Source organism: Hemiscyllium ocellatum, chromosome 8 (genome assembly GCF_020745735.1).
Source record: "Hemiscyllium ocellatum isolate sHemOce1 chromosome 8, sHemOce1.pat.X.cur, whole genome shotgun sequence".
NCBI lineage: Eukaryota > Metazoa > Chordata > Chondrichthyes > Orectolobiformes > Hemiscylliidae > Hemiscyllium > Hemiscyllium ocellatum.
Genome location: NC_083408.1, coordinates 41268545 through 41280615, shown reverse-complemented (window position 1 = coordinate 41280615; position 12071 = coordinate 41268545). Strand labels below are relative to the sequence as shown.

Genomic DNA, 12071 nt, shown 5'->3' with positions numbered 1-12071 from the left:
TGGCAGCCCATCTCCTCCCTCCAACGTATCCCTCGCCATCCGAGGTCACCCCCGCTCCACATTCCACTGGCACCCTGTCTCCTCCCTCGAACATGCCCCTTGCTATCCCAAGTCACACCCTCTCCACGTTCCCCTGGCAGCGACCCAACCACCTCCATCCCAAGTCATTCCCTCCACGTTCCCCTGACACTCACCCTCCTCCACCCCAAGTCGCCACCCTCCTCCACGTTCCTCTGGCACCCCATCTCCTCCCTCCAACTTGCCCCCTGTCATCCCCAGTCAGCCCCCTCCACGTTTCCCTGGCACCCCATCTCCTCCCTCCACCATGCCCCTTGCCATCCCAAGTCAGCCCCCTCCACATTCCCCTGGCACCCCATCTCCTCCCTCCAACTTGCCCCTTCCCATCCCAATTCACCTCCCTCAATCCCTTAGCACCCAACCTCCTCTCCCCAACAATTCACCTCCCTCAATCCTCCCCTTCATCATCTTTCCTCGTCAACCCCTTGACCCTCAATCTCCTCTCCCTGACAAATCCCAACCCCAAGTGGTCTCCTGCTTCCCTCAGTCCCTTTCCGCTCCACCCCCGCCCCTGGAGAATGGTACCCTCCGCGCTTGTACTGCCGTGCCGGCTGGAGCGGCTCACTCTGGCGTCCAAGGGGGGGGGGGGGGGTAGCGGTTGTTGTCAGGGAGGGCAGCAGCCGCCATGATGCTGCGACTGCAGCCGGCGCTGAGGGCGGTCACCAGGGGCCGAGGCGGGCTCGGCGTCAGGAGGGTGAGCGACGGGCCGGTCAAGCTGACGGCGACGCCTTCGAAGAGCCTGGCGGACGAGCCGCTGGCCATCCAGGCGGAGGGTCTGGGCGCGGAGCAGGCGGTCACCCTGAGGGCCCAGGTGGTCACCGGGAAGGGGCAGCTGTTCACCTCCTGCGGCCAGTACCGGGCGGACGGCGGCGGGCGCCTCGACGTGAGCCGGTCGCCGTCGCTGGGCGGTGACTACGAAGGGGTGGTGCCCATGGGCCTCCTGTGGACCCTGGCCCCCGCCCCCATGGAGCAGCCGTACCTGAAGCTGAGCCAGGCCCACCTGACCGGCAGCCCCATGTACATCGACCTGTGTGTCCACTCGGGACACAGCGGCAAGAGCACCATCCCCGGGGAACTCCTGGCCAAGCAGAGGGTCGAGAGGTGGTACAGCAAACCCGGGCTCCGCCGCATCAGGCTCAGGGAAGGCAATATTAGGGGCAGCGTTTTTATCCCCCCAGGTGAGTAGAGGGGTCATCCCCCCACCCCGAAGGTCTGCACTTGGCATCAGTGCCATGAGATCTTGTGGTCAAGAAAGTCTGTCAACACCCCCCCCCCCCCCTTCTCACCAGTAAGGAATAACAATTTCACCTGTGCACACACACACACCACATGGGTGCTGGGGTAAAGTAAGCACTACTACTTTTTTTGTTTTTAAATGAAACAAAATTAAAAAAAAACAGGAGTGCCAGGAGCTCTGTTCACACTTAGAGCTGGCTCTGAGGGGAGCTGGATCAGTGTTGAGTGACCCTCCGTTTTGTGTCAGGGAGGGGACTGACCTCTGTGCTGTCTGGACCACACAGTCAGTGCGTTATTACTGCTGTTGGGTTACCTACTGAGGAGGAGAGCTTTCTTTTTCTCTCCCCCCTTGTTTCAGGTAGATGTTTATTGATTGTTTTTTGTCTTTCTTTTATTGTTTGTTGTGAATTTTTTTCTGGGTTTCTTTCTGGAACAGAAATGAAAGGAGGGCGACAAAAGGAGTAACAAGCCAATGAATGAAATGATTGTTTTACACATTCACTGCAAGATCAAGTATTTTGAGGGGGGAGAAAAAAATCCTTGAAATGGCTTTAAAATTTTTCAGACTCTATGACCCAGGAAACCACACTGGAACAGCACCGCTGCAAATAGATCATGGGAAGCAGGGCTAATAGGGGAGCTGCACTGATGTGGGGGTGTCAGTGTTGGACTGGGGTGGATAGAGTCAGAAGGCACATGACACCAGATTATAGTTCCCACAGGTTTATTTGAAATTCACGCAAGTTTTTGGAGCACAGTCCCTTCGTCAGGTGCCTTGTCAAAATATAGTCTTTCTGATGAGACATTAAACTGAGGCCCCCTTCTGACTGTTCTGGTGACTGTAAAAGATCCTGTAGTGCTATTTTTACAAAAGGAGGAGGGAGATTCTGGCTAGTATCAATCAGTTTCATAAACTCTGTTTCTCTCTTCACAGATGCTGCCAGACCTGCTGAGTTTCTCCAGCATTTTCTGTCTTTATTTCATAAAATACACATTGCCTGGTCATTACCTGATTGTCAAGTTAGGATATCTTTGAGAGTTTGCTGAGCTGCACCTTTCCTACATTGTAAATTATAACTATAGTTGAAAGAATACTTCATTGACGTAAAGTGCTTTGAGGCATCCACTAGTCATGAAAAATGAATGAAAGTCGCTGCTTATGGTGCCATCTTAGGTACAAAGGTCCCTAGGTACAGCTTTTCAGTTAGTATTCTTGGAAAAATAGAGAAATGAAAAAAGTCCAGCATTATAAATTTAGGATAAATTATAAAATGGAGGAAAAAAGTACAGAGCAACAGCCTTCCAACCCAGTCAATGTTGACACCTAGCCTCCAGTCTGCACTGGACCTTGATCCAGATGGCGCCTGGCTTCACCTCAGGGCTCACGAGGCCAAATTGCAGTAAATTTAATCAAATCAAAACATTCTTGATAATATTATAGTGCAAATCTATTACTGTCCACACTTAAAATTGCAAAAACAAAACTCAGCTCAAAAAATATAAACGAGTTGAACCTTATAATGTACTCCACACTTATTAGGCTTACTTTTCAGTGCCAGAGAGATTGCTTGGTCATTATTAAGATTTAGTTCATTAGTAGTTGAATTGAAATACCTTCACATACCTCTATTTGTGGCCAGCTTATTCTTTGTCTGCAGAAGGAAGGCTGAATTGGAATGTAACATAGTTTAATACATTTGAATGGGGAGCCAGATGGAGTGTAAAGCAGACAGCACATCTCAAACAACAACTTATTGATTTTTATGTTTAAGTCCACATACTGGAAGTTGCTATCTAAAGTGTGCATATATAACAATGAACATTGCTAGCCTCATAGTCGATTTCCTTTTTAAAATCTGATTTACAGTGTGTTACCAGAACTGAAATGTTTGGGAAATATTGAAGAGATTTGGTGGTTTTCCCCCCTCTAGAAAAGTTAAAGCCAAGGGGTAACCTAATAGATGTCCTGAAAATTGCAGAGCTGTTTGATATAATGCACGGGGAAGACAGCATGTTCCACTTATGGGAGACTAAAATTCTGGGGCAGAAATACAAAATAGTCACGAATAAATCCAGTTGAGAATTCAGAAGAAATTGTGACAAGAATGTGGAATTTGAAATCACAAATAGTACTGAGGCGACAGAAGTAAACATTTTTAAGGGAAGCTAAATATTTACCTAAGGGAGAAAGGAATAGGAAGTTATACTAAGATACAGTGGATACAGTTTGTTGATGTTTTTAATCAACATGTTCAGACATATTGTGACACACCTCTGAAGGCAGTGGGTATTAAACCATGCTTTCTGGCCCAGTGGTCAAGTCAGATTGGGTCATATGACAGAAAGTGTAATTTTGCAATCTACTGTAATTGAGACAAATTACAGAAAAGACCTTTGCAGTTTTCACTGTGATACAACATTTTCAACCTGTTTTTAAAAGTATTACCCTGAATTTGTTAACAGTGGTTTGTTATGACATTTTTTGTTCTGTTTCTTAAGGGGATGGCCCCTTTCCTGGACTGATAGATCTGTTTGGAGATGAAGGTGGTTTGATTGAGTTCCGAGCCTGTTTGCTTGCAAGCCGGGGCTTTGCTACTCTTGCTCTCCCTTACTTTGGTTTTGAAGATCTACCAATGACCATGACAGATCTTCGTTTAGAATACTTTGAGGAAGCTGTAAATTATCTGAAGAAACATCCAAAGGTGAGTTCTGTACAAGAGAAGCCCAGACAATTAACTTGCTATTGAACAATGTATTTGTGGTTATAATATTTCTCAATGAAGTTATGGGGTATATTTTACTTTAGATATCTCGATAGCTCCAGTGTAACCTGCTGTTTGGCTGGTAGCATATTTTCTTCTGACTAGTGGATTCAAGTTCAAATCCAGGACTTAAGCACAAAATTCAATGCCGACACCACAGTCTAGAGCTGAGGAAATGTTGCTTCATCAGAGGCAACATCTTTTGGATGTGTGAAATCTGGGTTAAAGATCTTATAGATCCATTTTGAAGAAGAACGCAGATGGTGTGTCACTGGTTGCGAAACATTGACTCTGCTTTCTCTCCGCAGTTGCTGCCAGATTAACTGAGTTTCTCTAGCAGTTTCCATTTTTGTTTATTTTTCTTGCTATTATTGTCAGTAATTAATTCAATACTGCACAGTGGTCAATGGTTAGCACCGCTGCCTGTCAGTGACAGGGATCCGAGTTTGATTCCAAGACTGGGTGGTTGTCTGTGTGAAGTTTGCATGTTCTCCCAATGTCTGTGTAAGTTTTTGCTGATTTCCTCCCACACCCCAAAGGTGCTCAGGTTAAGTGAAATGGTCTCTGGCTCCAGGGATGTGCAGGTTAGGTGGGTTAAACATAGTAAATACGGAGTTATGGGGTTAGGAAGCGGAGCTGGGTCTGGGTGGGATGCTGTTCGGAGGCTCGGTGCAGACTCGATAGGTCGAATGGCTTCTGTCTGCACTGTAGGGATTCTGTGATTCAGTTCTAAAAAACATCATAAAACAATTAACTGCTCATATTATATTGCTCTTTGTGGGAGCTTCCTGTGCGCAAATTGCTACCATATTTCTTACATTGCAACACGGTAAAAGTATTTAAGTATAGAATGTTCTATAGTTGGGAAGTTGCCTTATAAATGCAAATCCTTTTCATAAATGATCCCAACTTCCTGTTTGTGAGTGTTCATGCATGTTTTGAGAGTAAGTTTTAAGTACTTAATTTTTAAGTTGAGTCAATTTTTAAATTACACCAGAAACTGGTGCAACTTCTACATTCGATCTTATTTTAAGCTTTCACTGATGAAGTAATGAAGTAGTCATAGAACAAACCAATAATGCAAACACACTGTCTGTCATAGTTTTTATATTCTACTAACCCTGCATGTGCAAAGAAATAATTTGTCTTCCAAATCTAATATTACTAGACCAACAATTTATGTTAACATTATATTTCATTGGCTGTGAATCATTTTGACGCATCCACTTCGAAGTATTCAACAATAGTGAAAAGCATTTTATCAATGCTGATTCCTCTCTAACTTTTTTATAGTGTGATTTAAACTCTTCATCAGTACCCAGCTCCTAATCCTATATCTTCATCCTTTTCCTTTCTCATTGTGCCAGCCGTCCCACGGAGACCTTCTTAGCAATTTCTGTACTTTTCTTCAGTTACTCTCCTGCCTCATTTAATACCCTTTCTGAACTCATCCATCTAAACAACTACTTGCTCTCTTGAGTCAAATACCTCTGAATTACTGCCTAAATAACTTCAATTTCTGTCCCTCCCCATCTAACTCAATTGAAGATGCTTCCCTCACTCCCTCACTATATCCCTCCCTTTCAACATTCACCCGCTTTAAAAAAAATTCTCCTCATGCAAACTACTGCTCCATCCCCAACCTCTCTTTCCTCACTATCCATTGTTTTGATTGTGTTGTCACTCGTGTCTAGGGCCACGTTTGAGTGAATGAAGCATTAAATATCCTGAGTCAAAGTCACAGTTAGCCTTCTTCTAACTCTAGTCCTTGAAATATTTGACAACATCTGCAAGCAATAACTCTGCTGGCTCTTTGTCTATATGAAACTACACTTGAATTATATCCAACCTTAATGATCCAATTATAATTAGAGATTTATCTTTCCATTCTATGAACTGAGAAGACCCCAGACGTTTTTTTTAATATGTCTCCCTGCTGTTGTCTACAAGCGTTGATAGCTTAATTTACAAATTTGGGGCGGCACGGTGGCTCAGTGGTTAGCACTGTTGCCTCACAGCACCAAGGACCCAGGTTCGATTCCAGCCTCTGGCAACAGTCTGTGTAGAGTTTGCACGTTCTCCCCGTGTCTGCGTGGGTGTCCTCCGGCTGCTTCAGTTTCCTCCCACAGTCCAAAAATGTGCAGGTTAGGCAAATTAGCCATGCTAAATTGCCCATAGTGTGGGGTGTATTGGTCATTGGTAAATATGGGGGGTGGGTCACTCATCGGGGGGTCAGTGTGGATTTGTTGGGCCGAAGGACCTATTTCCATACTGTAGGGAATCTAATCTAAACAGGGACCAGCTACCTTTTTGTATGCTGACGATACCTGTTCATCACAATCCTCAGTCACATTTCTGCCTTGTTGTCAACCACTGAATACATTTACACCTCTTTCTATCCCTACCTTGCAAGTATCAATTTTACATTCTTATGACTCCAACCTCTTGCACATCCTGCCTCCTATTTCCCTATCATTGGCAGTGATGGCCTCAGCTTGTTTGTGTCTCACATTCTGAATTCTCTTCTTAAGCCTCTTCACCTCAGTTTCCTTTACTAAAAGGCTTTTTAAAGTTTACCATCTTACCTGTTTAATAATATCTTCATTGACCTATTTTTGTGATTGCTTCTCCGTGAAGTATTAGGATGTTTTCATTATCTTTATGCATGTTTGTAAGCTGTATTAGTGCAGGCTGTTGTCTGAGACAGTTGCCTCTGACTTTGAATTGAAAGTTTAAAGTTATAATAGACCCACAGGATCATAGGGCTGCTGTCTCATTAGAGAGAGACTACTACTGGTGGTTTAACCTGAGGATCACCATGCCTTAGGCAAAGGAAGAAATTAAGAAGTTGGAGACTCCTTCATGGTAATCTCAGCTGATGTAGGAATTGAACCCATCATTCTACCTTGTAAAGCATCTATCCAGAAATGTTGCATTAGTTCCCAGTCCAAAAATCAGAATTTCCCAATGTATGAGTTCAAGCTAGTATGTTTTCAGGCACAATAGAGGATTCTTGCAGCCAGGGAGATTCATGTTTTTGGAGTTGGCCATCATCGGGTGGTTGGCCAGCTTAAAGGTGCTCTGTGGTAATCCCAAAATTGTTCAATTATTGAGGTCATTTGTCAGTCAACCAATGCTTTGGGCAAGTGCTGCTGCGACAAAGAGCAAGTCATTCACATCTTTTTGTTTTTAAGGGAATGTTTGGGATTCCCAATCATCAGGGATAATATCACACACTGCATTATAAGTTGGGGCGGCATGGTGGCTCAGTGGCTAGCACTGCTGCCTCACAGCGCCAGGATCCAGGTTCAATTCCTGCCTCAGGCAACTGTCGTGTGTGGAGTTTGCACATTCTCCCTGGGTCTGCGTGGGTTTCCTCCGGGTACTCTGGTTTCCTCCCACAGTCTAAAGATGTGCAGGTTAGGTGAATTGGTCATGCTAAATTGCCCGTAGTGTTAGGTGAAGGGGTAAATGTAGGGGAATGGGTCTGGGTGGGTTGCTCTTCGGAGGGTCAGTGTGGACTTGTTGGGCCAAAGGGCCTGTTTCCACACTGAAAGTATATCTAAAAAAAATGTGTGCAAGAGGATTTCCTGACACAGTATGCAGATAGATCAACAAGAGGTGAGGCTGCATTGGATTTGGTACAGGGTAATGAACCAGGTCAGCTGTTAGATTTGGAGGTAGGTGAGTACTTTGGTGATAGTGATAACAATTCGGTTATGTTTACTTTAGCAATGGAAAGGGATAGATATATCCTGCAGGGCAAGAGTATTAGCTGGGGTAAAAGCAATCGTGATGCAATTAGGCAAGATTTAAGACACATAGGATGGGGAAGGAAACTGCAGGGGATGGGCACAATTGAAATGTGGAGCTTTTTCAAGAAACAGCTACTGCTGCATGTCCTTGATAAGTATGTACTTGTCAGGCAGGGAGGAAGTGGTCAAGCGAGGGAACCCTGGTTTACTAAGGAAGTTGAATCTCTTGTCAAGAGGAAGAAGGAGGCTAATGTAAAGATGAGACGTGAAGGCTCAGGACACTTGAGAGTTACAAATTTGCCAGGAAGGACATGAGAGATCTGAGAAGAGCCAGGAGGGAACATGAGAAGTCTTTGGCCGAAAGAATCAAAGAAAATCCTAAAACTTTCTACAAGTATGTCAGAAATAAAAGAATGACTCTAGTAAGACGAGGGCTTGTCAAGGACAGTTATGGGATGTTATGCGTGGAGTCCAAGGAGATAGGAGAAGCGCTAAATGATTATTTATCTTCAGTATTCACACTGGAAAATGACAATATTGTCGAGGGGAATACTGAAGTACAGACTATTAGACTAGGTGGGATTGAGGCACATAAGGAAGAAATGTTAGCCATTCTGGAAAGTGTGAAACTAGATAAGTCCCCTGGGCCAGGTGGGATTTATTCTAGCATTTTTTGGGAAGCTGGGGATGAGATTTGCAGAACCTTTGGCTTGGATCTTTATGTCACCATTGTCTTCAGGAATAGTGCCAGAAGACGGGAGGATAACAAAGGTTGTTCCTTCGTTCAAGAAGGGACAACCCTGGTAATTATAGACCAGTGCCTCACAAACCTTATTAAGTTCTTTGAGGTGGTGACAAAACAGGTGGATGAGGTTAAAGTGGTTGATGTGGTGTATATGGATTTCAGTAAAGTGTTTGATAAGGTTCCCCACGGTAGGCGATTGCAGAAAATACAGAGGAATGGGATTAAGGGTGATTTAGAGATTTGGATCAGAAATTGGCTGGCAGAAAGAAGACAGAGGATGATGGTTGAGGGGAAATGTTCATCCTGGAGTTTAGTTACAAGTGGTGTACCACAAGGATCTGTTTTGGGGCCACTGCTGTTTGTCATTTTATAAATGACGTGGATGAGGGCATAGAAGGATGGGTTAGTAAATTTGTGGATAACACTAAGGTCGGCGGAGTTGTGGATAGTGCCAAAGGATGTTGCAGGTTACAGAGGGACATAGATAAGCTGCAGAGCATGGCTGAGCTGAAAAGTGTGAAGTGATTCAATTTAGAAGGCGTAACAGGAATACAAATTACTGAGCTAATGGTAAGATTCTTGGCAGTGTGGATGAGCAGATAGATCTCTATGTCCATGTACATAGATCCCTGAAAGTTGCCACCCAAGCTGACAGGGTTGTGAAGAAAGCAAATGGTGTGTTATGTTTTATTGGTAGAGGGATTGAGTTTCTGAGCCATGAGATCATGTTGCAACTATACAAAACTCTGTTGCAGCCAAATTGGAAATGTTGCCTATAGTTCTGGTCGTCACATTATAGGAAGGAAGTGGAAGCATTGGAAAGGGTACAGAGGAGATTTACCAGGATGTTGCCTTGGATGGAGGGAAGATCTTATGAGGAAAGGCTGAGGGACAAGAGTTTGGTTTAGTTAGAAAGAAGGTTGAGAGGTGACTTAGTAGAAACATACAAGATGATCAGAGGATTAGATATGGTGGACAGTGTGAGCCTTTTCCCTCAGATGGTGATGGTTAGCACAAGGGGACATCGCTTTAAATTGAGGGCTGAGTACGGTAGTAGAGTCCTCAACTTGAAGGGCATTTAAATGGTAATTAGATAAACATATGGATCATAATGGAATAGTGTAGGATAGATGGCCTACAGATTAGTTTCACAGGTTGACGCAACATCAAGAGCCGAAAGGCCTGTACTGTGCTGTAATGTTCTGTGTTCTAACATTTGAAAGATTTCCATATAGGTATACGATTAGAAAGATGTGAGAGGGATATGGGCCAAATACTGGCAAATATGACTCAATTTAGTTAGGATATCTGGTTGGCATGGACAAGGTGGACCGAAGTGCTATATATCTCAATGACTGTATTACTTAGAGTAGGAGAATAGCTGTGCAAGCAGAAAAGATTAAAACTTTTACAACTATTCTGGTAATACTTCATCAGTCAACATATCACAATGTCTTAATGGTAATGTCTTTATTTTGGATTATTCCATCTTTAGAAATTATATTGAAAAGTGATTATTGCACTTTGTTTATCTATAATCTATTATTATGGGTAGGTTTGAACATCAGGTTTCTCTTCATCTTTGCTGGCTTCTCCCTCCCATTAATTGTTGCTTATCTCCTGCTTTCTTCCAATATGTTGTTTTCACTGTTGTTTCTTGTTGTTGTTCAAATTTGGGCTTCAGGTCTGTAGCACAGTGAACAAACACACTGGGTCACTTTTTCACCACAACACTCTTTTATATCATGGTGTGCAGTTATATTCTTAGTACATGCATAAAATATCCGAGATAACATTTATGTCACTTTGATATTGGTAACCCAAGGAAGGTAAATTGTTTCTTGCATTGAATGTTCCTTGTCATGATGTGTTCTTCAATTCTGGAGAAGTACAACATTTTTGACAGTCACTTTTGATGATTTCAATATTAAAATTGAAATGAAGCTAATATTTGCCATATAATTTAATACACATTTCATAGTTACAAATAAATAGATTTTTTAAAAATGTGTATGAATACTGAAGGAACATATTCAGGAATTATCTAAACTTAATGTATGTTTCAGTAATAGATTTTGAATTTTTGTAGGTGAAGGGACCAGGTATTGGAGTAATCGGATCTTCAAAAGGTGGAGATTTGGCTCTATCAATGATCACATTTTTACCACAAGTGGTAGCATCCGTTTGCATCTCTGGCTGCCATGCAAACACTATAACTGACTTGCATTATAAAGATATGCATCTCCCCAGCTTGAGCTATGATGTAGATCGTATCATTGTTTCGGAATCAGGAATTCTAGATATGTCCAAAACACTTGAAAACCCCAGCACAAATAAAGGAAGCATCATCCCATTGGAAAAAGCTGAAGGACACATCTTGTTTGTGGTAGGAGAAGATGACAAGACCTGGGACAGCAAGCTCTTTGCTGAGGAGGCTATAAAAAGACTGAAAAAAAATCAAAAGGACAACTATAAACTCCTTAGTTATCCAGGAACTGGGCACTGTATTGATCCTCCTTGTTCTCCATTTCGTCCTGCCAAGATTGACCGTTTGTTTGGACTTCCAGTACTGTTAGGGGGAGAGGCAATACAACACTGCTATGCTCAACAAGATGCTTGGGAAAAAATTCAAGAATTCTTACATTTACATCTCGGTTGAAGTGATTTAGATTGAACAAGATTCCTCTTTACCTAATGAATGTTATTTAGTATGTATTCTGTTAAAAATTGCACAGTAATTATTTAATATGAAGCACTATGTGTAAGGAGGACAATCCAAGACTTTCTGAAACATGTATTCCTGACCACCAATACCTCTACTTTTTGGGTGGGGGTGGAAAAAATTAAACTGTTGTCTTTAATAATGTCATAGTGTCAAAATATTTATTCCTTATTGTGTAGTTCACATTTGCACTGAAATTATTTAGCAGTTTTCATTAGTCTTCGCTACAAAGGAAAAAAGTAACATTCCAGAAAAAGCTGAAAATTGAAAAATGAAAGTAATAGAAGATCACAGGAAACGTAGAATAACCAAAGAAGTAATACTGGACAAATTGTTGCAGTTGAATGTGACAAGTACCCGAGTACTGATAGGCTTCATCCTATAGTCTTAAAGGAAATGACTAGTGACATAGTTGATGCATTGGTTCTAATTTTCCAAACTTTCCTAGAATTGGGATAATGTACCATTAGATTGGAATATAGTGAATATAAATGGGAGGGAAATGGGAAGCAGAGAACAGGTCAATTTAGCTTAATATCTGCTATAGGAGAAAAAGTTAGAAGCAATTAAAGAAGATGTTACCAGTAAGGCACTTTTAAACAAATCAGGCAGTCTCCATGACTTTTTGAAAGGAGTTCTTTCAAAAATTAACATACTGTGGATAAAGGTTCCTAGTCAAGGAGGTAACATTGGCATGGATGGAAGCTAGAATAACAAACAAGAAACAGATTTGTCAGAAATGGGTGTTTTATCGATTGCCAAGATTTAATAAG

The 12071-nt window shown here is 42.5% G+C and overlaps 1 protein-coding gene across 1 annotated transcript; it reads left to right on the top strand.

The window, feature by feature from the left end:
- The first annotated feature begins 686 nt into the window (after window positions 1–686).
- LOC132817840 (acyl-coenzyme A thioesterase 1-like) lies at window positions 687–11442 on the top strand. Its single transcript, XM_060828351.1, has 3 exons — window positions 687–1256; window positions 3814–4016; window positions 10666–11442. The coding sequence occupies exons 1-3, from the start codon at window positions 704–706 to the stop codon at window positions 11233–11235; spliced, it is 1326 nt and encodes a 441-aa protein (XP_060684334.1). The 5' UTR covers window positions 687–703; the 3' UTR covers window positions 11236–11442.
- Window positions 11443–12071: the final 629 nt, after the last annotated feature.

Bases quoted from the DNA above. Each gene is read 5' to 3' on its own strand.
- LOC132817840 (XM_060828351.1), top strand. From the start codon at position 704: ATGATGCTGCGACTGCAGCCGGCGCTGAGGGCGGTCACCAGGGGCCGA. The intron at 1,257-3,813 runs GTGAGTAGAGGG...CTGTTTCTTAAG, and splicing joins CAGCGTTTTTATCCCCCCAG to GGGATGGCCCCTTTCCTGGA. The intron at 4,017-10,665 runs GTGAGTTCTGTA...GAATTTTTGTAG, and splicing joins ATCTGAAGAAACATCCAAAG to GTGAAGGGACCAGGTATTGG.